This window comes from Equus przewalskii, chromosome 7 (genome assembly GCF_037783145.1).
Source record: "Equus przewalskii isolate Varuska chromosome 7, EquPr2, whole genome shotgun sequence".
NCBI classification, from domain to species: Eukaryota; Metazoa; Chordata; class Mammalia; order Perissodactyla; family Equidae; genus Equus; species Equus przewalskii.
The window spans coordinates 13,230,774-13,254,680 of NC_091837.1; the positions used below are offsets into that span (position 1 = coordinate 13,230,774).

At 48.4% G+C, this 23,907-nt stretch overlaps 1 protein-coding gene across 1 annotated transcript in view; it reads left to right on the forward strand.

The window, feature by feature from the left end:
• Window positions 1-23,506, forward strand: part of SVOP (SV2 related protein) — a 65,500-nt gene extending 41,994 nt beyond the window's left edge. Inside the window, exons 8-16 of the mRNA XM_008520935.2 lie at window positions 1,421-1,546; window positions 3,647-3,775; window positions 5,983-6,056; window positions 8,093-8,169; window positions 11,767-11,874; window positions 14,439-14,550; window positions 15,461-15,542; window positions 20,384-20,473; window positions 21,874-23,506. Coding sequence (XP_008519157.1) covers window positions 1,421-1,546; window positions 3,647-3,775; window positions 5,983-6,056; window positions 8,093-8,169; window positions 11,767-11,874; window positions 14,439-14,550; window positions 15,461-15,542; window positions 20,384-20,473; window positions 21,874-22,080 — 1,005 coding nt within the window. The 3' untranslated portion in view covers window positions 22,081-23,506. The remainder of the gene's footprint in view (window positions 1-1,420; window positions 1,547-3,646; window positions 3,776-5,982; window positions 6,057-8,092; window positions 8,170-11,766; window positions 11,875-14,438; window positions 14,551-15,460; window positions 15,543-20,383; window positions 20,474-21,873) is intronic.
• The last annotated feature ends 401 nt before the right edge of the window (window positions 23,507-23,907 follow it).

Genomic DNA, 23,907 nt, shown 5'->3' on the forward strand with positions numbered 1-23,907 from the left:
CCTTCTGCCAGGGTCCTGAGACCCATCTCCAACCACAGTCTGGCAGATCTCAGGGCAGATACGCAGCTGCCCAGTGGCCCCTCCTCCATGCAGCGGCAGTAACGTTCATTTGTCCCTGCCGGACACCGAGGTCCACAGTGGATGCCCCTGAACTCCTTAGTCACCATGACAATATTGATCACGTTGACCCCACAGCCTTCCTGACAGCGTCCACCTCTGACCGATCAGGATGGAGTCAGCTGGTCCCCACGGGTATTGATGAACCAGCTATCTAAATATTGAGATATATCCGTCTGTGCCAGCTGATCCTGAACCCTGACTTCCACTGGTCACCTGACACCGTGTCCTCTCTTAGGACCCCTAGAGCTCCCCATGATCCATCAAGTAAAGAGTTAACTCCGGGCACATTGGAGGGAGTGTACGACCGGGGTCCAGCGTCCATTCTGACTGGTCAATGTGGCATGAGTTAGACATTCTGACTGTCACCCTGATTGTCAGCAACAGAAATGGACTGTGGTTAATTTACGCAAAAGGGGATTTAAGGAGGGTTCTTGGGGACCCCAGACCCCAGGACCCCAGAACTGCTAGGGTAGCTGAAGGACCACGTTTTGAAATGGACGATAGTTGTAGGTTCACGCTGCAGCGGGAAACTGCATACTCAAACCAGGACGATCTGAAGAGGGTTTCATTAAAAGGGGCTATTTACAAAGTTCCTGCAGGAGAGTTACCATCCCAGGCCTGCAGGGGCAAGGGGAGGGAGAGAGAGCGATGTGGCCTGGCTGGTGGCTGGGAGCTGTGACCTTCAACGGGGGGGATGCGGCCAGCCCAGGACCGCCCTGCAGAGAGGGAGCCAGAGGAATAAGCTGCAGAACCGCTTTTCCTCCCTGCCTCCCTCTCTCTCTTCTCCTCTGGGGCTCCCCAGTGGCTGCCCCCAGCGGGAAGCCAGAGGACAGGCTGTGGACACAGTCCACACAAAGAGCAAGGTGGGAAAGGAGGGAGAGGGACTCGGAGAGGAAACAGATGCGATTCAGCCCCGCAGGGAAGAGGCAATTCTGGCAAAGGACACAGGGGCAGGGTTCGGCAAGGGAGATGGATGTCAGGAGACAAAAACCGATGTGTCCACTAGCATATTGACCTCACATGATATGGATCCTATTCATCTCCTTAACCAGAGCTCCCTTACCGCACAGTCTGGTGGGCGCCACACAAATATTACACAGTGTGATGGTACCCTCGGGAGATGGACCATGTGAAGACTCTGGTCCAACCACGTGGACCACGGGAAAAGTCATGCCCATTCCGACCTTGCTGACCCCAAGGACCCTGATCCCCATCGACAGCCTTGTCCCCAATCACCCTGAAATTGCTCTCTGTGTTGACCACGCTGCCCCCATCACTGACGCCCGTTCTCCCATGCCAGGTCTTCTGGGCCATCGGGACGGTGTTTGAGGTCGTCCTGGCTGTGTTTGTGATGCCCAGCCTGGGCTGGCGCTGGCTGCTCATCCTCTCGGCTGTCCCGCTCCTCCTCTTTGCTGTCCTGTGTTTCGTAGGTATCTTTTAAGAGAGCTCGGGCTTTGCACTTGGCCTCCTGCTGTTCTCTATATTTTGGTGGGGAGCGGGTGGAGGAGGGCACCAAAGTCACATTTTTTAAGATTATTTTTAATTAATTAATTAATTATTTTTTTTGCGGAAGATTAGCCCTGAGCTAACTGCTGCCAGTCCTCCTCTTTTTGCTGAGGAAGATTGGCCCTGAGCTAACATCCGTGCCCATCTGCCTCTACTTTATATGTGGGATGCCTACTACAGCATGGCATGCCAAGCGGTGCCATGTCCGCACCCAGGATCCGAACCGGCGCAGCCCGGGCCACCAAAGTGGAACGTGCACACTTAACCGCTGCGCCACTGGGCAGGCCCCCTAAGATTATTTTTTTAATCAGGAAACGAGACAAAGGAACAGGGCCTGGGGTAGACCCAGGAATGGGGTGTTGGGTTTCCTCCAGACAGACACTCCTGGGATGTTCTTTAGGGATATAGCAGAGGATAAGGGTATACCTTGGCCCCACCACTGCAAAATCTACAGGGAAGGTGATTGTATGTGGAATAGCTGGGACCCTTAAGTTGCAAGTGACAAACATCCAGTTCAAACTGGCTTGAGTAAAAGAGAGATAGACACATGACAGAGGATTAAATATCCAGCTTCAGGCATGGCTGGATCCAGGAGCTCAAACAATCTCTCCATCTTAGTTCTATGTAAACTACATCCCCCAGCAAGATCACACCACACACATCGTTTCATGTGTAGACCACACAACTGAAACCCTTTATAGCCAGCGGGCCCCAAAGTAAACCAGTAAGTGGGTAGGCCTCGTCTATGGTAAATAACATAATCGTTCTGGGCAGTGACCATAGGTATTGATAACTACTGAGCATAACTGAGTAGCAGGCTCTGTGCTAGTCTCTGTCTATGCATTATCATATTTATTCCTCCCAATGACTGTATCAGGTAGGACTATGGTGAACCCTGTATTAATTAGGATGACACCAGCTCCTGCAAATAAAGTCCACACATTCAGTAACTAAACACAACAGGAATTTAGTTCTCACTCACATAACAGGCCAGAGGGAGTGCTCCTGTGTGGGAGACCCAGGTTCCTTCCAGCTTGCAGCTCTGCCATCCTCTAAGACTTTGAAGTCTTCTTCATGCAGACTGGGGGAGGGCAGACGGAGACACACACTCACTTGTTAAATACCTTGGCCCGGAATATTCTGCTCCTATGCCATTGGTGAAAGCATGTCACATGACCTCACCTAGCTGCAAGAGGAGCTGGGAAATGTAGTTCCCGCCTGGGCAGCCATGTTCAAGGACAACTCTATACTACGGAAAGGGAAGCACGAATGTTAATGGACGTTAGCAATCTCTGCTACATTCTCATTTTACTGATGAGGAAACTGAGGCCCAGAGAGGTTGATTGACTTATCAGAGCCCACACAGCAAATAAACAACAGAACTTGAACCACATCTTCTGACTCCAAGTCTCATGCTCTTTCTAACATACCTGCTATTTAACAGATTGTTGTTGCTTTGTTTTACAGAAATAGATTTATCGAGTCACTTGGGGATGGGACTCTTTTGGGCCGAAAGGTCCATCTGATTTCTTTCTGGCTCAGACTGAGTCTGCAAGGTGATGCTGAGCACAGGTGGGGTATAATGTCTTGAGAGATGGGGGTAAGATTTCCGATGACGGCGAGAGTGGCAGGGTTAATTTAATTCGACCTTCACCCAGAACTCTGACAGCAGCACAAAATAATAGTAATAGCAAGGCAACAACAATGAGCACATTAACCCATTCTAGGCACTGTGCTAAGCACTCTGGATTATCCCCTTCAATCCTCTCAACAACCCTAAGAGGTAGGACATATTATTGTCCCCATTTGATGGATGAGGAAATGGAGGCACAGAGAGGTCATGTAATTGCTCAAGGGCACACAGCCAATATAATCAACGGCAGAGCCAGGATCTGAAGCCAGACCTGTGGCTCCAGCGCCCCCACCCTTAAAGACTCCACACACAGGTGAGAGTGTGTGGCTGGAACCCGGCCTTCCCTTCCGCCCTAACCAGCCACGCCTGGGTCTCCTGTCCCCACAGTGGCTGCCGGAGAGCGCCAGGTACGATGTGCTGTCTGGGAACCAGGAGAAGGCCATCGCCACCTTAAAGAGGATAGCGACAGAAAACGGAGCCCCCATGCCGCTGGGGAAACTCATCGTCTCCAGACAGGTCAGTGCCCGGCCGGCCTGCGGCGCGCGCGTCTGTGCGCTCCCGGGTGCACGTGGAGCGGGTGGGGGCGCAGTGGGCGGGACCTGCGAGGGGGTGTGACGACTCCAAGCCGTGTATTTTCACTGCCGAGTCCTAAAAGTGCCACCTGGAGAATTTAGCCAGTGATTGGAGAAATGTAATGTCGCTGAGGGGTCCCGTAGCTACTCCTGTGCCAGTTTCACCTTTCAGCGGCGAGGAAGTCGGATCAGCAAAAGTGATGGATCCGCAACAGCCGGACAGAACCGCATTAGAAAGTGCCGCGGGAGGCTTAGATCCGGGGCCAAAGCGCGCCTGTGTAGACGTCCTTAACGGACGGTGCATCACCGCCCCTGGTGACACCAAGCGGCATGTAGAAAACCTGACAGATTATCCCTAAGCAAACAACAGACCCTACAAGGCAATTATCTTTTAAAATAAAATTATGTTTCTGATTGTGTCTGTATTATGCAAAAAGAACTGCATGGACTTTCCCAAGAGTGAGAAGGGGTGTTGGCAGGGTCTGACAACCTAGAGGCCAGGAGACGTACCCCGAATCCACTTTGGGAACCGCAGAGGCGGGGCAGGAGCCGTCCCAAAGAGCCTGGGGTGCGGGAGGCTCGGTTAGTTGCCTGTGGGGAGACCCCTGTTTCCCCGGCCCACCCTGCCCCCTCCTCCCGTGTGAAGATGCTCTGGATGGAGAAAGTACACAGTGTTTTCAAATGTGTCCCAAAGCGAAAGAGCCGGGGAGTGGATGCTCCGGTTGGGGGCTCCGCTTTGGAAAGGAGCTGCTGCCCTTGGGACATCTCTGTCTGACCTGGCAGCAGGGTCTGTTTTTTGGATGGCCGTCGCTGGGGCAGGTGCACAGCAGATGGAGGCCCATGGAGAGAGAGCTCGCTTCCCCTAGGATGGTCCAGGAAGGCTCCAAGGAGGCGGGGAATCCTCAGACAAGCAAAAAGAGGAGAGAAGGACTTTCCAGAAGTCCAATTCCCCAAAAGCCAATTTTCCTGAATTAAGTTCGGCAATGTATCAATTTACCAAAAAAATGTATTTTAAGAATTATTAAATAGGAATATATTTTTCCTATGTATATATTAATAATCTATTCATTAATATAGTCTTTCTACTATTATATTTTTTTTTCTGCTTTTTTTTTTCTCCCCAAATCCCCCCAGTACATAGTTGCATATTCCAGTTGTGGGTCCTTCCAGTTGTGGCATGTGGGACACCCCCTCAGCGTGGCCTGATGAGCTGTGCCATGTCGGCGCCCAGGATCCGAACCAGTGAAACCCTGGGCCACTGAAGCAGAGCGCGCAAACTTAACCACTCGGCCACAGGGCCGGCCCCATTCTTATATATTTCTATATATTAATGAATTTATTCCAAAATATATTCAATAAATACAAACATTCTCATATATTCAATAAATATGATTAATGAATATTGTCTTTTTATTCAAGAATGTATTACAAAAACGTTTTTATTCTTGAAGACGATACTCGTCGGAAGACAATCACCTATAACCCATAATCTTGTTTTTTTAAACTTTAGCCTGTTTAAATAACCAAAAATTTCTCGAACTGCTAAGAAAAATACATTCATTAAGTACATCTACAGAAGAATATAATCACAGTAATAGAATATCTATTTTTAAAAGAACATTGTAAAGCAAAGATTTGATAAATTAGTAAATTATATGAAATTGGCAAATGGGTCATTTAGCTAATCAATCTTTTGATAAATTGGCTTTTGGCGAATTGATTTTCAGCACATTGATTTTTGTCACCTTGACCTAGAGCAGGCTTTGAGTGAGGGGGCCGTGAAATAGCTGGACACCCCTTGGACTGGTTTTCTGGTCTCTGCGTCCATGGGACCACCCGGGAGGCCTCCGAGGGGCCAAGCCTGAGGGGTCTGCTTCCTGCTCTAGGATTCCAGGCAGGGGCTTGGGGCTGCAGAAGCTCTCCATCCTTTGGGAATCGAGCCTCTGGACGTTGCTGGGTCCTGGCTGGAGGCCCAGATCGGCCTTCTGGGCTTGGGGCCTGAGTGCTATGCATTTGAATCCTGGATTCTCGTAGCCTGAGCCCACCAGAAACCTCCCCCGAGCCGTGGCTGTCCACAGGTCTCAGGCCACGGCCAGTGCCCACACATCTGGAGTGGAGGAGAGTAAACAGTGCACCTTTGTCTTGAAACAGGAAGACCGAGGCAAAATGAGGGACCTGTTCACGCCCCATTTTAGATGGACAACCTTGTTGCTGTGGTTTATATGGTAAGAACTATCTGCTGATGCTTTGATCCCCTTCCACCTGCCCTGTTTAGGGTTTTGTTTCAACTCGAAGCACAGAGAACTCTTTGATCTCAGGCAGCATTTGCAAAATTCAGAGGTTTGGGCATCCTTGTCCTAACTTCCATCTTTTCCACGTATCACCTGTGCTATTATTTCCTTCGTTTTTTTCTTTAGTTTGACTCACATTTTACTCAGATAAATGTCTTTTAAAAGGAAACTTTATATGTCTGCTTTAAAAGAAAAAAGTCTTAATTTCAGGCCATCGATAGAAAGCACTCTTAAAGATAAATTCAGTAAAAAGTAGCCGGGTTGATGGTTTTTGAGGCACTGAGCCACTGTCTGTAAGAGAGAGAGCGGAGGTGTTAAGGATTCACGAGCACACAAGCGAGACTGGGATGTAAGCAAAATCATTGAAAGGAAACTTACAAGGGAATTTTTTTTCACAATGAGATTTAATAATTTTTCTATATTCAGTCCTCCTCTCCGCCCATATGGCCTTCGGTACCACCAGTGGCACAGAGCCCATATTTTGGGACCCACTGATTTGGTGAACACGGCATTCTTATAACTTTCAGTTCTGATCCTCAACTTTTTTTTTTTTTTTTGAGGAAGATTTGCCCTGAGCTAGCTCTGCCAATCCTCCTCTTTTTGCTGAGGAAGACTGGCCCTGAGCTAACATCCCTGCCCATCTTCCTCTACTTTATATGTGGGAAGCCTACCACAGCATGGCTTGCCAAGCAGTGCCATGTCCGCACCCGGGATCTGAACCGGCAAACCCCAGGCTGCCGAGAAGCAGAACGTGCGAACTTAACGGCTGCGCCATTTCTTAAATAATAGCCATTGGCGGTGCCCCGAGAGGAGGGCATTTGCAGACAGTAGTTACCTTAAACTCCACAACTAGTCAAATTTCAGCTATTCTTTGATCTCTCTACCAAACCGTGTACACAGCATGGACATTTCACAAAGCTGGCGTGGCTAAGGCTTTGTGTTCTGTTCTAACCAATTCTCGCTTTCCTAGCCCCCTTTCAGCAGAGATGCTGATGAGCAGAGGAGCGTCCTAAAAGTGGTCGGTGGCAGGGAAGAGGAGGGAAAAGCTTTGATAACGTGCAAAACTGGCCTCCAGCTCTGCCCCTGCATTCTTGAGAGCTGAATCAACTCACCAAGCACTTATTAAACACCGGCTGTGTGCCCAGCACAAGCGTGGAGACTGCAGCATTTTTGAAAGGAGAGCGGAGGGGGTGGGGTGAGGACAGAGTGGAGGGTCTGTATCTTTGAGAGCGTGCGATTTTGTTGAGCTGACACTACTTGAACAGTGTGAATTAGAGACTGATTTTAGTGCACTGCAGAAATCACTAAATTTGCTGGCATGTGTTGTAATCCAAGGAAATTGATCATCAGCGTCTGATTATGACTGAGTTCCCACGTAACTGTACTACAGCACAAGAATGTTCTGGTCCTACAGACTCCAGTCTTCTGGTTCCTGGGACAGTGGGGAATTAATTAACTGTGTCATTCTGATCTGAAATTCTAGTGAAGTCTCCAGACTCCACACTTGTACTGGGCACACAGCAGGTGTTTAATAAATGCTTGGTGAGTTGATTTAGCTCTCAGGAATGCCGGGGCAGAGCTGGAGCCCGGTTCCGTATATTATCAAAGCTTTTCTCTCCTCTTCTCTATCTACGTTGACCAACTTGACCCAGAAGCCCTGACAGACATCAACAATGATTGTTTTGTTCCAAAGTTTGGTCCCCCAAACTCTTTTCCCCTTCAATTGCCAGCTGGGTAAAGAGGCTTTGGGGTGGCATGTCTCTGTCACATAGTACAGTTCTTTGTCTTTCAAAGGACACAGAATCAGTTTCCTTTATCTCAGCGCTATGCCATCTTCTGCTCGAGGGCCCCAGGAGAGCCCCCAGAGGCCCAAGGTGGCCAGTGCCCTAAGACTGGTCCCCGAGGGGATGGGGAAAGGGGCCTTGCACCTCTCTCATCATTCCTAACCTTTCTTGCTTCCTCCCTGGCAGGTTTTCCAATGCGTTTTCTTACTATGGATTAGTTCTGCTCACCACTGAGCTCTTCCAGGCAGGAGACGTATGCAGTAGTAAGTATCCAGACCTCTGGACCAGTCAACCACCCCTCTCCCAATACCACAGTCACACACACACTCCCGCCCCAGTTTCTGCCCGGACACGGCCTGGCCTTGCACCAATTCCAGTGACTCCACCCCACAAACTCCAGAGAGAAAGTTTCTGCAAAATCTGAGCATAGAGGGTCTGGGCTGTGGTTTCTAAGATTCTGAGCAATCTTGTCCTGATGGAACTGACGTTCCAGCAGAGTCACCTCTTATGTCCCCCCCCAGAGGTCCATGAGGTGCAGCCCTGCGTGTGATGGCTATCACCCCGCGCAGCAGCTCTCAGGTGTGCATTAAGTCTGAGAACCGGGACGGATCTCAACCCCGGCCACACAGCAGAATCACCTGGGGGAGCTTTGAAACAATGCCAGCATCTCTGGGTGTGGGGTCCAGGCATTAGTGGGTTTTAAAAGCTCTCCAGGTGATCCTGTGGTGCAGCTGGTGGTGGGAACCGCTGGACAAAAGGAATAAATAAAAAGCAAAGTCCGTGTGTAGATGTCTGGGCTTTCAAAGCCTTCTGTCTTTTAGAGAACACTAGATTCCTAGCATTGAACCCAGGATGGAGAGAAATCGATGAAGTTCTTGCTTGTCTGCAGGACTTGCCCAGTTATCTTTTTCATATTAATCCTCTATAATCTTAGTTAATAGTTTTGTTTATTGGAATAAGGATTTAACGAGATAGTGGAGTCGTATCTCACTGGGGGGGGTGGTCTGAGAGAGTCTGAATTGACGCTCTGAGCAAGCAGCTCAGTTGTAAATTCGGGGTTTGGCGTTGACTGAGCATGAATTGCATGCCCCGGACAGTGGGCCTGCTTACGCAAAACAGGAGCTCCGGTGGAAAGTTATAAAGCAGGCGTCGGCAAACTTTTTCTATAAAGGTCCAGATAGTAAATATTTTAGGCTTTGGGGCCACACAGCTCTGCCATTGTAGCAGAAAAGCAGCTATGGACAATACTAAAGGGACAAGCATTTCTTATGTTCCAGTAAAACCTTATCTGTGAACATAAATTTGAATTTCATATCATTTTTATGTCATGAAATCTTATTCTCCTTTTGATTTAAAAAATGTAAAAAAGAGTCTTAGCCTGGAGGCCAGACAGAAACAGGCAGGAGACCAGATTTGGCCTGTAGGCGATAGTTTACCAAACCCTGTTAAAAGCTCTCTCATACCCGGGTGGGAAAGCGGTGCGATGCTGTGGACAAGCCCATGGCTGGAAACCAGGGAGCCTGAGTTCTAGCACCGACTAGCTGTGCGACCTTGGGCGAGTCATTCGTTCATTCAGTATTTCCTACATGCCAGGTACTGGTTCAGGTGTTAGGATATATCAGAGAATACAGAAGACAAACATCCCTGCCTTGTAAGCTTACATTCTGGGGGAGAGAGAGAAAGAGAGAGAGAAAATAGCATAATAAGTAAGGAACTTATAAGATGTGTTAAAAGATGTGGACGCAAGTAATCAATACCCACTCTATAGATGAGAGAGAAATAAGGTGACCTTTCCTTGAGCCAGGCTGAGGACTATAATCTGGGAAGGCAGTCTCCACAAAGGAGGAAATCATTCTGGAGAAGCATGGTTTTCAGTACAGTTTTATACATTTTTAGAACAAAGAATGTACATTAGACACACCCAGCAGACATATTCATCAAAGTTTCAAAGAGATATTCACTTGCAAATTAGTAGGTCAACATGACCCTGATATCCAGGAAAGCGAACATTCTTCAGGAGCACTGATTTGGGCTACCGATACTGGCGTGTAGGAGGGGAAGTCTGTGTTCTTATCTTCAAGCAGTGTGTTCTTTTACTTTGAGATAACGTTTGACGCACTCTTCACGTTAATGGCTAAAGCAGATGTAAAATGTATGTTTGAAAGGCCATACATCAGGCTTCTCTAGTTTAAGCCGAATGAGTTTTAAACCAGACTAGTTACCCCATATGCCTCAATAAGTGAAAATCTCTTGTCAAAGGTGATAGGTGTATTCAAGGAAAAATTTTAACAAAAAGGTAAAATCATGCCTCTCATACACATATAAAATGAACATATGTCAAAGATTTATATTTTACTTAACTCATCAATTAAGGAATGGACCAGTTGCTAAGAACTGTGAAAAATCTGAAAGTTTACCCTTTGGCAAGCTAATGAGTTAGCCTTTCACAGTTTCTAGAGATGGTCTCTGAAGCCATGACATTCCTGGGTCAGAGAGAAAGGATTTTCTTTCTCACAGGGACAGCAGTAGCCAGGGTGTCAGCTTTTTCTCACACCAGTTTCTCCAGCCCCACTTCCCACTGGGCAATGTGAAGAGAGCTGGTGATACCTGCAAAAGCAGTGGCTTCTGTGACAAGAGAGGACCCTGAGGCTAGGGCACCCAGATCTTTCCACTGGCTGGTAAGCCCACCTGTCCTTTGCATTGCAAGGAGACATTGTATCTTTGAAGGCCTTGAGCAAACCTGCCCTTCGCTCCAAAGGGAAATACTTTCTATCTTTTCAAGGCTGTTTGCTAAACAAAAGTCTTGAAAGGATAATCGGGAAGAAAGGCAGTCGGTGCCTCTGCTTGTAAAACAGGCAGCAGCGTGAGACCCTGTGGAGAATTGTCTATGAAGCCCAGTAGGAGGTTACGACTGGTTCAAAGGAGGATTCAAAACACGCACATATATAGACAATCAGAAACGCTGAAATGGATTTACAATTAGAGGCACAACTTGTCAGTATGCATAGGGGATAATCGACTACATTGCCACCAGTCGCAATTTGCTTTTTGACAGACAAGAATCGTTTGCATTAGTATCAGTATTCTATGATGTGCAGAGTTGTGAAATAGCTCAAAGATCATGCAAGGCAAGATAACCAATGAGAGTGCTCTAGGTAAGATATTTTTGTCCATTTCAGTCTTTCATGCTATTTCCTTAGAAAGGATATGGGAGTGAAAAAAGATAGCAGAGCAGGGTAAGGGTCAGGAGTGTGGGGCAGAGCAAGGGGCTGTGGGTGGGTCGAAGTTTTAAATGGAGTGGTCCGGGTGGCCCCAATGAGAAGGTGAGATTTAAACAAAGACTTGAAGGAGGGGAGTGCAATGAAGTGCAATCCAGGAAGAGGGAGAAGCCAGTGCAAATGTCCTGAGGCAGGAACTTACTTGTTGAAGGAACAGCAAGGAGACCAGTGTGGTTGGAGTAGAGTGAACAGGTGAGGGAGAGAGAAATAGAAGGTGGGATCAAGGAGGTAATGGGAGCCAGATAATATAGGTGGGGATCATTGGAGCCACCCTAGAATCTGTCTGCCACAAAAGCACCTAGTATGTGCCAGTTCTGAACTGAGCACATTTGTATCTCTCAACCAGCTTGCCCAGTGGTTTCATTAGCCCCAGTTGTATGTGGAAACTGGGGCTCCAAGAGATGAAGCTGTAGCACGGCTGGTTGGGATTCAAAGCTGAGTCTGCCTGAGTCCTGAGTCTAGGGTCTTTTCCTGGCACCCCAGCTGAATGGTACCCAGGGGAGGCGGGGTGGGGAGCAGGAGGCTGTGATTCAAGCCTCTGGGCGCTGTTCTGCCTCTCTTTCTCTGACTCCCGCCTCCCAGTCTCCAGCCGGAAGAAGGCGGTAGAGGCCAAATGCAGCCTGGCCTGTGAGTACCTGAGCGAGGAGGACTACATGGACCTGCTGTGGACCACCCTGTCGGAGTTCCCAGGTGAGGGGCCACTGCGAGGCGGGGCTGGAGCGTGGAAGCCTGAGAACGTGGCAGCTGTTCAGCGGGTGGCTCCACCTGATGCTGCCTGGAAGCAAATCCCATTTCTAGAGGAGCTGGGGGTTATCTTTTCAATCCTTAGCTACAAATTGTCAAGAACTGTGAAGGGACTGATATTTGATCGACTTGAAGGCTAACATGTTAAGCTGCCCAGTTTCGTGCATGCTGGCAGAAGACATGAGACTCCTGGATCAGAGACAAAAGATTACTGCTCACGGCGCAGGAAGCAGCATGAGCAGTATATTAGCATCAGCTCCCCTGACCCCCAAGTTCCACGGGGGTGATGAGAAAGGACCCAGGTGGATGCTACGCATGCGGTGGATTTGCAACCCAGCTGAGGAATCTCAAGCTTTAGGAACCCAAATCTTTTACATTGGGCTGCCAGGAACCTGTCCAGCCTTTGCCCCAGAGGGAGACATCATCCTTATTATATTGGATAACAGTAGACAGACCTGCCCTTTGCTCTCGGAGACTGTATCTCTGTCTTCCAAGGCTGTTTGCTATACAACCAACCTGGCAGTGATAGTCTGGAGCAAAATGTCAGCTAGTGCCTCTACCCACAAGATCTGCAGAAATATGAGACACCCACGGAGAACTGCGCACCAACACCGGTCGCACTGGAAAGGATCAGTGGGGTGTCAAAAATCCAAACTTGCACATAAAGCAAAGCTGATTATCTTTTTCCTTTAACGTGAATAATGGTTATTATGACAGTAATAATATCTAGTAGTTACTGAGTGCTTACTGTGTCCCGGGCACTGTGCTAAATGTTTTACAGATACGGCTTCATTTAATCTTGTGAAGTAATATAATTAGTCCCATTTTCTAACTGAAGAGATTGAGGCTCAGAGAGGTGCAGCCGAAACTGTTCCCCGCACTTGTGGCGGCCAGCATCTGCATCTCTGTGCCCAGGGGCTGTCTCAGGAGGCATGGAAAGCTCAGTGTCTAAAAGCAAGCATGGTGGCTGGAAGTGCCAGGGAGCTAACAACCGGGAACAGCCTTCAAACAGTAACTGTGGGAGTTGGGGTATAAATACCCCAGCTTCCTTGCCCATCAGGCAGATTCTAAGGTGCACGTTCCACGCTGGCTCCCAGAGTCCCCCAGTGGAATTCGGCAGCATGGCCCACAGGGGCAACCTACCTGATGTGCCCCATTCTTAGCTGCTTCCCTTCCTCATTTCACTTCCTCACTTGCCTGCTGATGCTTCCTTGGATGTCTGCCCAGGTAAACACCTTGCCCTTGGATCCTTGTACCAGAGTCTGTTTCTGGGAAAATCCAACTAAGACCCTGAGCGTCCTACAGCTGGCAGAGCTAAGAGCTGTGGTCCCACCCAAGGACCCAGAGTCTTCACTCCTGCACTACACTATCTTTTATCTAAAACCCTTTCCCCACATAGCCTGGTAGGTAAGATGAAAGGCTCTGGAAGTAAACTCAGTGTTGCCGGTGCCATTTCTGTGACTTCAAGCCCTTGTCATTTTCATGATGTGACCTTTCTGAAACCCAGATTCTTCTTCCTGATGAATTACATTTATCGTTTTGTTGTTTTTGTTCACTGACACATCCCAAGCTCCCGGAACCATTCCTGACGCACACTAGCCACTTAATGTGTTGATTGAATAAATGTGGAAAACGGGGTTATTAATAGCATTTCTTTTACAGGGTCGTTGTGATGATTAAACGAGATAATAGATAAAGTGCTGGCCCCAGATTTAATTATTATTAATAATAATAAGCACTGTGCTCTCCTGCCTCTACTGAGGTAGGGAGCATTGTTTCTATTTAGTCCAGTTTTACAGATGAAGTAACTGAGGCTCAGAGAAGGCAAGAGACTAACCCAGGACCACACAGCAAGTTAGAGGAAAGATGAAGCCTTAGAACCCAGGTGTTTCTGATTTCCATCCCAGGCGCCCACTGCCTGGATTCAGTGACTGTATTAATCCCTTGGTGCCTGTATTAATTATCCCAATTTTGGTGGCTTAAGACAGCACGTATTTATGACTCACAGTATCTGTGGCTCAGGAGCCTGGGAGTGGATGACCGGGCTCCTCTGCTTCAGCGGATGTTGCAAGGCTGCAATGGAGGTGTTGGTCCAGGGTCTGCAGTCTCATCCAAAAGCTTAACTGGGGCAGGGTCTGCTTCCACAGTCACTCACGTGGTTGTTGGCAGGATTCCATTCCACGAGGGTCATTGGACCAAAGGCCTCAGTTCCTCATTGGCTGTTGCCCAAAGGCCACCTCTAGTTCCTTGCCAGGTGGCCTTCTCCCTGAAGGCAAATGCATGAGAAGAGGCGGGGAGAGGGAGAATGCCAGCAAGACAGAAGTCACGGTCTTCTCTAAGCTCATCTCAGAAGTGACAGCCCCTCACTTTTGCTTTTTCATGAGAAGGGAGTCTCTAGGTCCCTCTGCTCTCAAGGGGCGGGGATTATGTAGCGTGTGTAGACCAGGAGGTGGGGGGCATTGGGAGCCATGTCAGAAGCTGCCAACCATGCTGCCCCCGATCCCTTCCAGGTGTCCTTGTGACTCTGTGGATTATCGACCGCCTGGGCCGCAAGAAGACCATGGCCCTGTGCTTTGCCATCTTCTCCCTCTGCAGCCTCCTGCTGTTTATCTGTGTTGGAAGGTGGGTCATGATGCCGGCTCTCTCTGGCCAGCAGGCTTATTTCTCAGGTCGTGGTCCGTGGCTCTTTGGGCCTGCAGGCCAGGGATTATACCCCCTTGGGGGTCATCTGAGGGATCCCCCCAGCCTCTCACTAGGACGGAGGCACTTGGCTGCCTCATAACTGACCAAGAGATGGGGCTCAGAGTTGGGGCCTCTGGTGGGGGTGGAGGTGGGAGGGCTGCTTAGTCCAGGCTCTGCTCCGACACGTCACATTGACACTTGGACATCGTCTCCCGGGGAGATCGTGCGTTTAGCTGTTTAATTTGTGAATTGGTTAGAAGTCGTCATTTGTTCAATGGAAATATTTCAAGGTCCTGTTTTATAATCTCCTTTTGGCATTTCTCCATTTTTCCATCTATCAAGAGCCTCAAAATGTGGCCGTGGCCTGTGCCTCTCTTGACCTCTGAGAGGGCCCGGACCAAACCTGATGAGGAATCTGTGGAAGGTCTGGAGACGTGGCCTAGACCTTGAAATGTTGGTGTTCTCACATGTTTATGGGAACAAGGGATCAGGATTATCTTAAAAATACTGAGTAGAAATTTACTTCCCCTGACTCAGCTGGTTCCTGGCTCAGTTCCTGCCCCCACAAGGTCCTGTCTGGCTTGTGGATGATTTCTATCACTTCTCCCCAACCTTGCCCCCAACCTGGGTACCGCAGATGTCTCCATCTCAGCCAGGAGCTTTGGAGAATGATCGACTTATAAAAGCAGACCTTTAGAGAGGCACTGCGATGTGCGCACATGAACGCGTGTCCGGGTAGGGCGGGCATGGCCAATTTCTAGGGTATAAACTCTGCCTGGGCACATAGGACTTTGCCGAAACAAGGTGACAAAAATACCCCTGCTCATCTACTTTTTCTTTCTCTCCCCAGAAATATGCTCACTCTCTTACTCTTCATTGCAAGAGCGTTTATTTCTGGAGGCTTCCAGGCAGCCTATGTTTACACACCTGAGGTAAGAGGGGGTGTCTGGGAGCAGCCAGGGTGGGGAGGGAGGGGGCTCCGCCTCCAGAAATGCCCAGCTGGGCTCCTCAGAAGGAAGCTTGCCTTTGGGTCTGTGAAGCGCTTCTTTTCTTTTTCAATCATTTTTTTCTGCTTATAAAAGCTTATGTTCATGTAAAAGTTCCAAATGTCATAGAGGATAGAACCCAAAATTTAAGGACCCTGGATTCCTCCTTCCTAGGGGTGACCTTCGATAGTTCAAGTGTGTGTTTTTCCAGATTTTTAAAAATATACACTAATATATGTTGGCGCAGGTATCAAATTGGGTAATGAGCAGCTGGGAAGACTTTAATAAAGGGACTAATGACAGCAGTGTGGGGCAGGCCTTAGAGAAACCAAAAAGTGATACAGCCCCACAGCTTGCAATGGGTGGCAGTGGCTGGGGACCCTGCTGCCACCCAAGGCCAGTGGGGTGAGGAGAGGGAGGTGTTACGGGGTCCCAGGAGAGAGCCGTGTAGAGATAAGCTGTGACCTTTAGCTGAGGGACAGGTGGCCTGAGGCAACCTGGAAGGGAAGGAGCTGAGGAATAAATACCCCCGCCCCTCTCCCCCCGCCCATCTCCCACTGGGGCTTCCCATTGGCCGAACCCGCGAGGAGCCAGAGGGCCAAGGAGCCCTTTGTGGTCCACATAGGCCAGCCCCCAGGGCAGAGCACGAGGAGAGGGAAGGTGGAGGGAGGTTCTGGATGGGAAGATGGAGGACAAGGCGCACAGGACATGTGGACCTACTTTGTTCTTTTCAACAGCTGCTGTACCATACTGTACTATATAGCGTATATATACACTATATGTGCTATATGCTGTATGTATGATATACTATATTTTACAATGCTATATATAGTATATTTATACATGTATAGAATATAGTATACTATATATGTTATAGTATATATAGTGTATGTACTTACATAGTATACTATACTATACATAATATACTATACTATATAATATGTTATATTTTATTACACTATATATACACACTATATATAGTATATGTACTATATATTATATACTATACTTTACTATATTATGTATCATATGTAATACTATATTATACATAATATACTGTACTTGACTATATAATATATATTATACTTTATTATACTATATATATACACACTATAGTGTATGTACTATATATGTTTTATACTATACTATTCTATATAATATAGTATGGACAAATCATAATTTTATAACAATTCTCCTACTAATGGATATTTGGGTTCTTTCTGACTTTTCACCATTGTAAACAGCGCCAAGGTGAACAGCTTTATATATATTCTTGTGCACACATGTGCTTCCTTTAGAATAAATGTCAAAATGTGGAATTGCTGAGTTAAAGCCTATAAACGTTACAAACATTGAGAGAAACTGAAAAATCGCCCTCTAAAATGTTGCACCAACTTCCAGTCCACACAGGAGCATCTGAGCATGTCCATTTCCCACGCTCGGGGATTGTGAGTTATTTGTTTTGTGTGTATTGTATTTTCTTTCATCTTAGTTTAGATAGGAGAACAGGGAGGAAGAAATATTGTGTCCCAGAGGCTGTGCCCGGGGAGGGGGTTCTAAATTGCCCCTCATGCCCATGGGTCTGCACGGCACTCCAGAGCCCTCACTCTGAGTGGTCATCCTGAACCCCGCTTCCTCCACCAAACTTTCTAGGCCCAGCTCCAAGCCTGCCTCCTCCGGGAAGCCCTCCCAGATCCCCCTCTCCTGCTTCCTTTGCCCTCGGTATCTGTTCCCCTCTGTATTTTAGTCACCCCAGATAGCTCCTCCCGAGGAGGCTCCTCCTAAGGCTCCCTGTGGGCAGGGCCTGGGTCTCCTGCTGTTTGGTGCCTACGGCATCTGGCCTCCTCCAAAGGCTTGTGAGCCACTTGCTGGAGCCTCTCCGAAGCGCATCAGGAGACGCTAGAAGACTGCCTGCCCTGCCAGGACTGGGGGCCCAGGTCTACAACGGCACCTGCCAGAGCTCAGCGAACAGTGGCCCTCAGCCGTGTCCAACCTGCCACCACTTCTAGACAGCCCAAGAGCTAAAAAGGCTGAAAGCAAAATTGAAAGAATATGATTTCTTGACATGTAAAGATTATATGATACCCAGTTTCAGTGTTCACTAATAAAGCTTTATTGGTACACACCACAACCACTCCTTTCCTGCTATTGCCCGCGACAGCTTTTGTGTCACAGTGGCAGAGCTGAGTAGCTGCCAGAGACCCTATGGCTCACAAAGCTCAAATTATTTACTCCCTGGCCCTTTAAGAAAAGTTTGCTGACTCCTGATTTAAACTAAGTGAACTAGCTACGTGTAACGATGGAGAACTGCTTAAACAACTGATGGCTGATGCAAATAACAGAATTCTGTGCAGCCCTTAAAAAGCATGCTATTGTAGATGACCCAAATGGACATGGGAAAGGTCCACAATCTTTTTCTAAGAGGAAAAAAGCCTTCAAAGCAGCATGTATGGAAACATCTAGTGGATGAAATTATATCAGCTCTGGGATTTGCTTCAGTATAATTCAGGAGGGGAAGGAAGTGAGAGGGTGTGACCGAGACAAACAAAGGGCGTTGAGCTTGGCACCAGAGAATTCACGATACCGTCCCACTCCAGTCTCTGCTCGCCGTGCTCCGTGACAGCAAGAACAAAATAGGATCCCACTACTCACTCACTGATCCAATTTAAAAAGTTAGAATGAGTGCCAACCATAGGCCAGGCAATTACATATAGGTATGTAACATAGTGTATATAGTTACATACATATTATCTATAATACATACACAGCTACATGTAGTATACATGTATATGCATGTATATATGGCATGTATGCAATTGCATATATTACATAGTGTATATAGTTACATGTATAATGTATATGCAATTAAATATATACGTATCTAATATATATGTTATTGCCTAAGATGTGGTTGGCACTAAATATAACTCGTACTAAGAGATATTTTGATTGTTTTCCAATTTTTCAATGCCGAGGTGATCAGCTTTCTAAATTCTCGGGCACATGTGTGCTTTCTTTAAAATAAATTTCAAGATGTGTAAATGCTGAGCTATATATGATATTTATAGTTATATTTCAATATAAGATTAATATATTAGTATGTACTGTATTAATTATATGTTAATATCAATATGTTTATTTATTGATATATTAGCATATATAACTATATAAAATATACAGCTACGTTCTATTATATAATAGAATATATAATTATATTATATATAATACACACACTCTTAATACAATGTCCATCCATCTCTATTGAACTGTAAACTGTGGAATATCCATTATGGAACACAATGCAGCGGTTAAAAAGAATGAGGTACGTGTCTATATACTGATGTGGATAGGATTTTAAGACATATTGCTGAGTGGAAAAAGCGAGTTGCAGGCTGATATGTATGGTATGATACCATTTCTATTTCAGAAACAATGCTATATATTTTCTACACACATGTTTTTGAACACCTCTGGGAGGATATGTTCCTAACTTCATAATAGTGGGGTCCTGTGGGGAGAATTTTCCTGGAAGGGGGAGTGGATCAAAAGGGAATTTAGGTGTTGTGATTTTTTACAAGGAGAATGTATTTATATATGGCTTGTGTCGTTGAGTGAATTAAATATCATATATAAATCCATACGGTATGCACTCAAAAACTATTCATTGAATGAACAAATAGACAAACATATATCTGAATATAATCATAGGAAAAGCTGGAGGAATATACATGAGAATGTGGCAGTGGTTATGTCCGAGTGTTGGGGTCCTGGTGAGTTCTGTTTTTCCCCTTTACGTTTTTCCTTCTTTCCCGGCTTTCTGCACTGAGCACTGTATTTGTTAGGGGCGTGCTCGCTGCTGTAACAAATAGCTCCCCAAATGGAATGTATTGACACAACAGGGGTTTCTCACTTATGAAACCATCCAGTACGGGTGCTCCGGGTTGGCAAAGCTTTCATCCCCACAGTGATTCAAGGACCCAAGATCCTTGCATCTTGCGACTTCCTCACCCGATAATTATTAACTAAGGATGATGTTCACCCCAGAGGACATTTGGCAAGGTCTGGAGGTATTTAGGGTTGTCACAACTGGAATGGCAGGTACAGAAGTGCCACTGGCATCTAGTGGGTGGAAGCTAGGGATGCTGCTAAACATCCTACAGTGCACAGGATGGCCCCTCATTACAAACAATGACCTGTTCCAGAACACCCACAGTACCCAGATTGAGAAGCTCTGCCCCCAGGCCTCCATGCCCTCCTTTCAGCCAGCGGACTGGGCAAGGGTGTGGAGGAGACGTGCCCCCTTCTTAAGGACCCTGGCCTGGAAGATGCACAGCCCCTTCTCACTTTGCCTAAGGGAGCACTAAGCACGGGGCCACTCCTGGGTACCAACTGAGAAGCTATGTAAATATTTCCATCTCTGTCATTATGAAAGTCCATGACCAGTGCTTCAAGGTAAACCAAAGACAAGTGGCAGGTAGAACAGTGTCTGGATCCTGAGTGCACAGCAGTTCCTGGTGGAGTCTTCGGGACCACCCCGGGCAGGCAGGACCTCCTTACTGGGTTCCCACCCGTGGCTTGGCCTCTTGCCCTCTTTCTCAGTTGAACTTCCTATCCCGTATGGCGTGAGAATCCCCACCCTGGTTTCCCACTCCTTAATAGGGTCCCCAACACCTGAGGGATCACCCTAACTTCAGGCCCGCCTGTGGGGGTCAGTCCCATCATCCCTGAGCTGGAGAGGAGGGAGCCACGCGCATCTTCTCAAGCGCATGTTGGTGGCTGTGTTTCAGGTCTACCCCACGGCGACGCGAGCGCTGGGCCTAGGAAGCTGCAGTGGCATGGCGAGAGTGGGCGCTCTCATCACTCCGTTCATTGCTCAGGTAGGGGTCGCCCCCAAACACAGAGGGGTGGGCATGACAAGAGCCAGTGCGTGGCAAGTGGTCACTATACGCCGAGCCTCTGCAGAACCCTCTGTGTGCATTATCTTGTGTGCATTATCTTCCTATGGAGAAGTGTTGCTTGCAGATGAGAAAACTGAGGCTCAGAAGGGTTAAAGACACCTGCCCAAGGTCACACAGCTGGGAAGGCTGGAAGCTGGAATCAAACCCAGATCTTTCCCATGCAGAAGACCCTGGGGAGTGTCATATGATTTGGCGCAAAACAATTTGGATGGAAACAAGGAGGCCAACATGATTTAGTGGGAAACAAATGTCCAGTTCCTGGTTTCTGAGTTGGATAATTAGATGCAGTTGCAGGATTTTGCAGCCATTTTTGTGTCTTGAAGCACTTCTATCCATTTTGAGGGATCTTATTTTGAAGTCTTTTTTAAATATCCAATTCATTTTTTTCTGTTTTTATCACTTTTTTTATCAAGATAAAAGTCACATAACATAAATTAACCATTTTAAGGTGAACAATTCAGTGGCACTTAGCACATTCACAATGTCGTACAACTGCCACTTCTATCCGGTTCCGAAACATTTTCATCCCCCCCAAAATAAAACTCTGTATCGTTTAACCACGAATCTGCCTTCCGTCTGCATGAATTTACCTATCCTGAATATTTCATATAAACAGAACCCCAGCACATGTTTTCACCAAGTATTTCTGTTCTGGGCTGTGGTGTTTGGCCATTGTATGCACTACTGACTCCTATTGGCTGAGAGCTTGCCGTGTGCCCACGTGGTCCAAAGTGCTCCAGGGTGAGGCCATCATTAGGGGTGGACACTGACCTCATGCCCGTTCGGCTGATGAGGAAGTGAGTTTTGCGGCACGCCGTAAAGCTAGCAAGTCGGCAGAGGCGCTGTCCCAGGGGAGAGTGTAGTTATAAGGGATACAGACTCACGAGCCTGATGGACTTGCCCATCAAGACCAAAGGCCCAGGACTACAGGCGTCCAGCCACCAGGAATGGGGCCAGGAGATGGTCAGCTAAGGGACACACAGCACAGGAGTCACCAGGTCAACCTCTGGCTCTCAGGAGTATCGACCAATGGGGGCGCTGAGCTGGTCTTTGAGTGTGGGTTCAAATAGGTTCAAGCCCCAGCCCCATCCTGAGTGTCTATGAACTTGGGGATGCTACTTAACCGTCCTTGAGCCTCAGTTGTTCCCTCTGTAAAATGGGGACAAGTACCTACCTCACAGAGCTGCTGTGAGGACTAAGCGGTTCACTCACACAGAGTGCTCACAGGGGGGCCTGGCGGTATCAGTCTTATCTGGGTGGTCGGTGGAGCCCGTGCTTCAGAAAGGATGCTCTCACCAGCGGGCGTCTCCCTCCCCCAGGTGATGCTGGAATCCTCCGTGTACCTGACGCTGGCTGTGTACAGTGGCTGCTGCCTCCTGGCTGCCCTGGCCTCCTGCTTTCTGCCCATCGAGACCAAAGGCCGCGGACTACAGGAGTCCAGCCACCGGGAGTGGGGCCAGGAGATGGTCGGCCGAGGGACGCTCGGCACAGGCGTCACCAGGTCGAACTCTGGCTCTCAGGAGTAGCGACCGATGGGGGACTGTGCTGGTCTTGGAGGCTGTGGAGTGCGGGGAGCTGGCGGAGCCCAGCTGGGGCACCGACTGTCACTGCCGACATCAAGAACTCACCCTGGAGGACGACCTGGGCCAACAGGGTTTTGTGTCTTGACTTCGTTTGCTCATATTCATAGAGATCCACCCCAGGACGGGGAGGTGTTTGCTCCAGGGTTCTCTGTATGTGTGGGGGGAGGTTTGTTAATAACCTGTGGATCTGCATGGGAAAACTGCCACATTAAGAGTGCCAGGTGGCACGGGTTGGCTACCACAGTCAGCTGGTCACAGCCTCAGTGAACAACAGCCCAAAGATCTCTGTAGATACAGTCCAGGCCCAGACCCCTGGGAGACCAGCCGCCCGGGGAGTCGACACCTGCCGCCCACCATCTGGACCTGTTCAGGAGGTTTCTCCTCCACCCACGACCCCAAGCTTTCTTCTTTGAAATTGCGGGTGACCCAGGTGTGGCCTGAGCAGATTTTTCTTGGGTCTGAGAAACGCTCCCTCACAAGGGGCCCCTCCGATCCCCTCCCCAGGGCCTGGGCAGTGGAGACTCTGGCAGACGGACATACATTTGAACTTGAGCCACATGCCCCCCCACCTGGCCCCCTCTGGAGTTGCTGTCCTTGACTCCAAGGCATCCAAATGTGTCCGTGGGCACAGCTGGGCTGGCGCCAGATGACAACCTCAGAAAGTGGTTCGCCCGGGGTGTTGGGGACGGAGGCCGAAGGGAGGTGAGCATCAAGCCCAAAGCCCGAGCAGGGGCCTCCCCTTCAGAAGCAGCGGAGGGCACGTAGGGGCTTCTTCTCTGGCCCCCTCCTCGGCCAGGCTGATTGATGGCTCTTGGGAAAGAAAACAGTTAACTCAGGTTTCAGCGCTTTGGATTCTGAGCGTGGGCAGGTGGCTCAATGGGTAGAGAAACCGAAAGGATGCTACACCAACCACCTGCTCCCGTGGGCGTCAGGGGACCAGGACTCCTTCCTCCCTGGTTTCTCGGCAGCCTCTTGCTGTCAAGAGCTGGCTTGGTCCTCACATAGAGGCAGCTCCTGGGGTTCAGCATTGGAACCCATGGCAGGGACGCTGTGGGCTGGGGAGGCACAGGAGGGCCTGGATGTGTGAAACGTGTACATTTTCAAAGGAAGAGCAGGGAGGGCGGTTGGGTGTGGGGTTGGCCTTGGGAAGAAGGGCTGGCGCCATGTCTCAGCAGACAACGTCCACCTCCGGGATCTGCTTTCCATGAGCCTCTTCCCCATCATGAAGGCAGGGAATCTAGAGAAGGAGGGAAGAAGGTGCTGGATGCCAGCAAAAGCTGGAGAAGACTGACCCTCTGCTTGAGGGAAACATGATGAGGAAAACGAATGTCTCCGTTCATCTCTTATTAAAACATGTTGGTGATGGACATTGCAAGGGTCCAAGTTTGTTCGTTTGTCATAATGTCCTAGTGACAGTTCAACAGAATGGTCTTGCCCACTGTCCAGCCAGGGTAGTCTCAATGCTTTAATACGATGATCTTTCCCACAATGATGATCCAAATATGATAAATATGATAATCCAAATATTATTTCCAAATATGATAATCTTTCCAATAAGGGGAAAAAGTTGCACAGTTGGCTGCCAACGTTGTGACTTTGAGTCTGTGGGAGACAACACTTTCTTCTAATGGTGTGGAGCGGGCAACTTCTTCGGTCTCAGGTCCTGGGTCGACTGCAAACAATTCCACATCCCTGAACTATGGGCTGCAGCGCCCTGGGCCCAGGCTGTCCCAGGGGAGGTGGCTTGGCAGACCTGCCTGTCCCTGACAC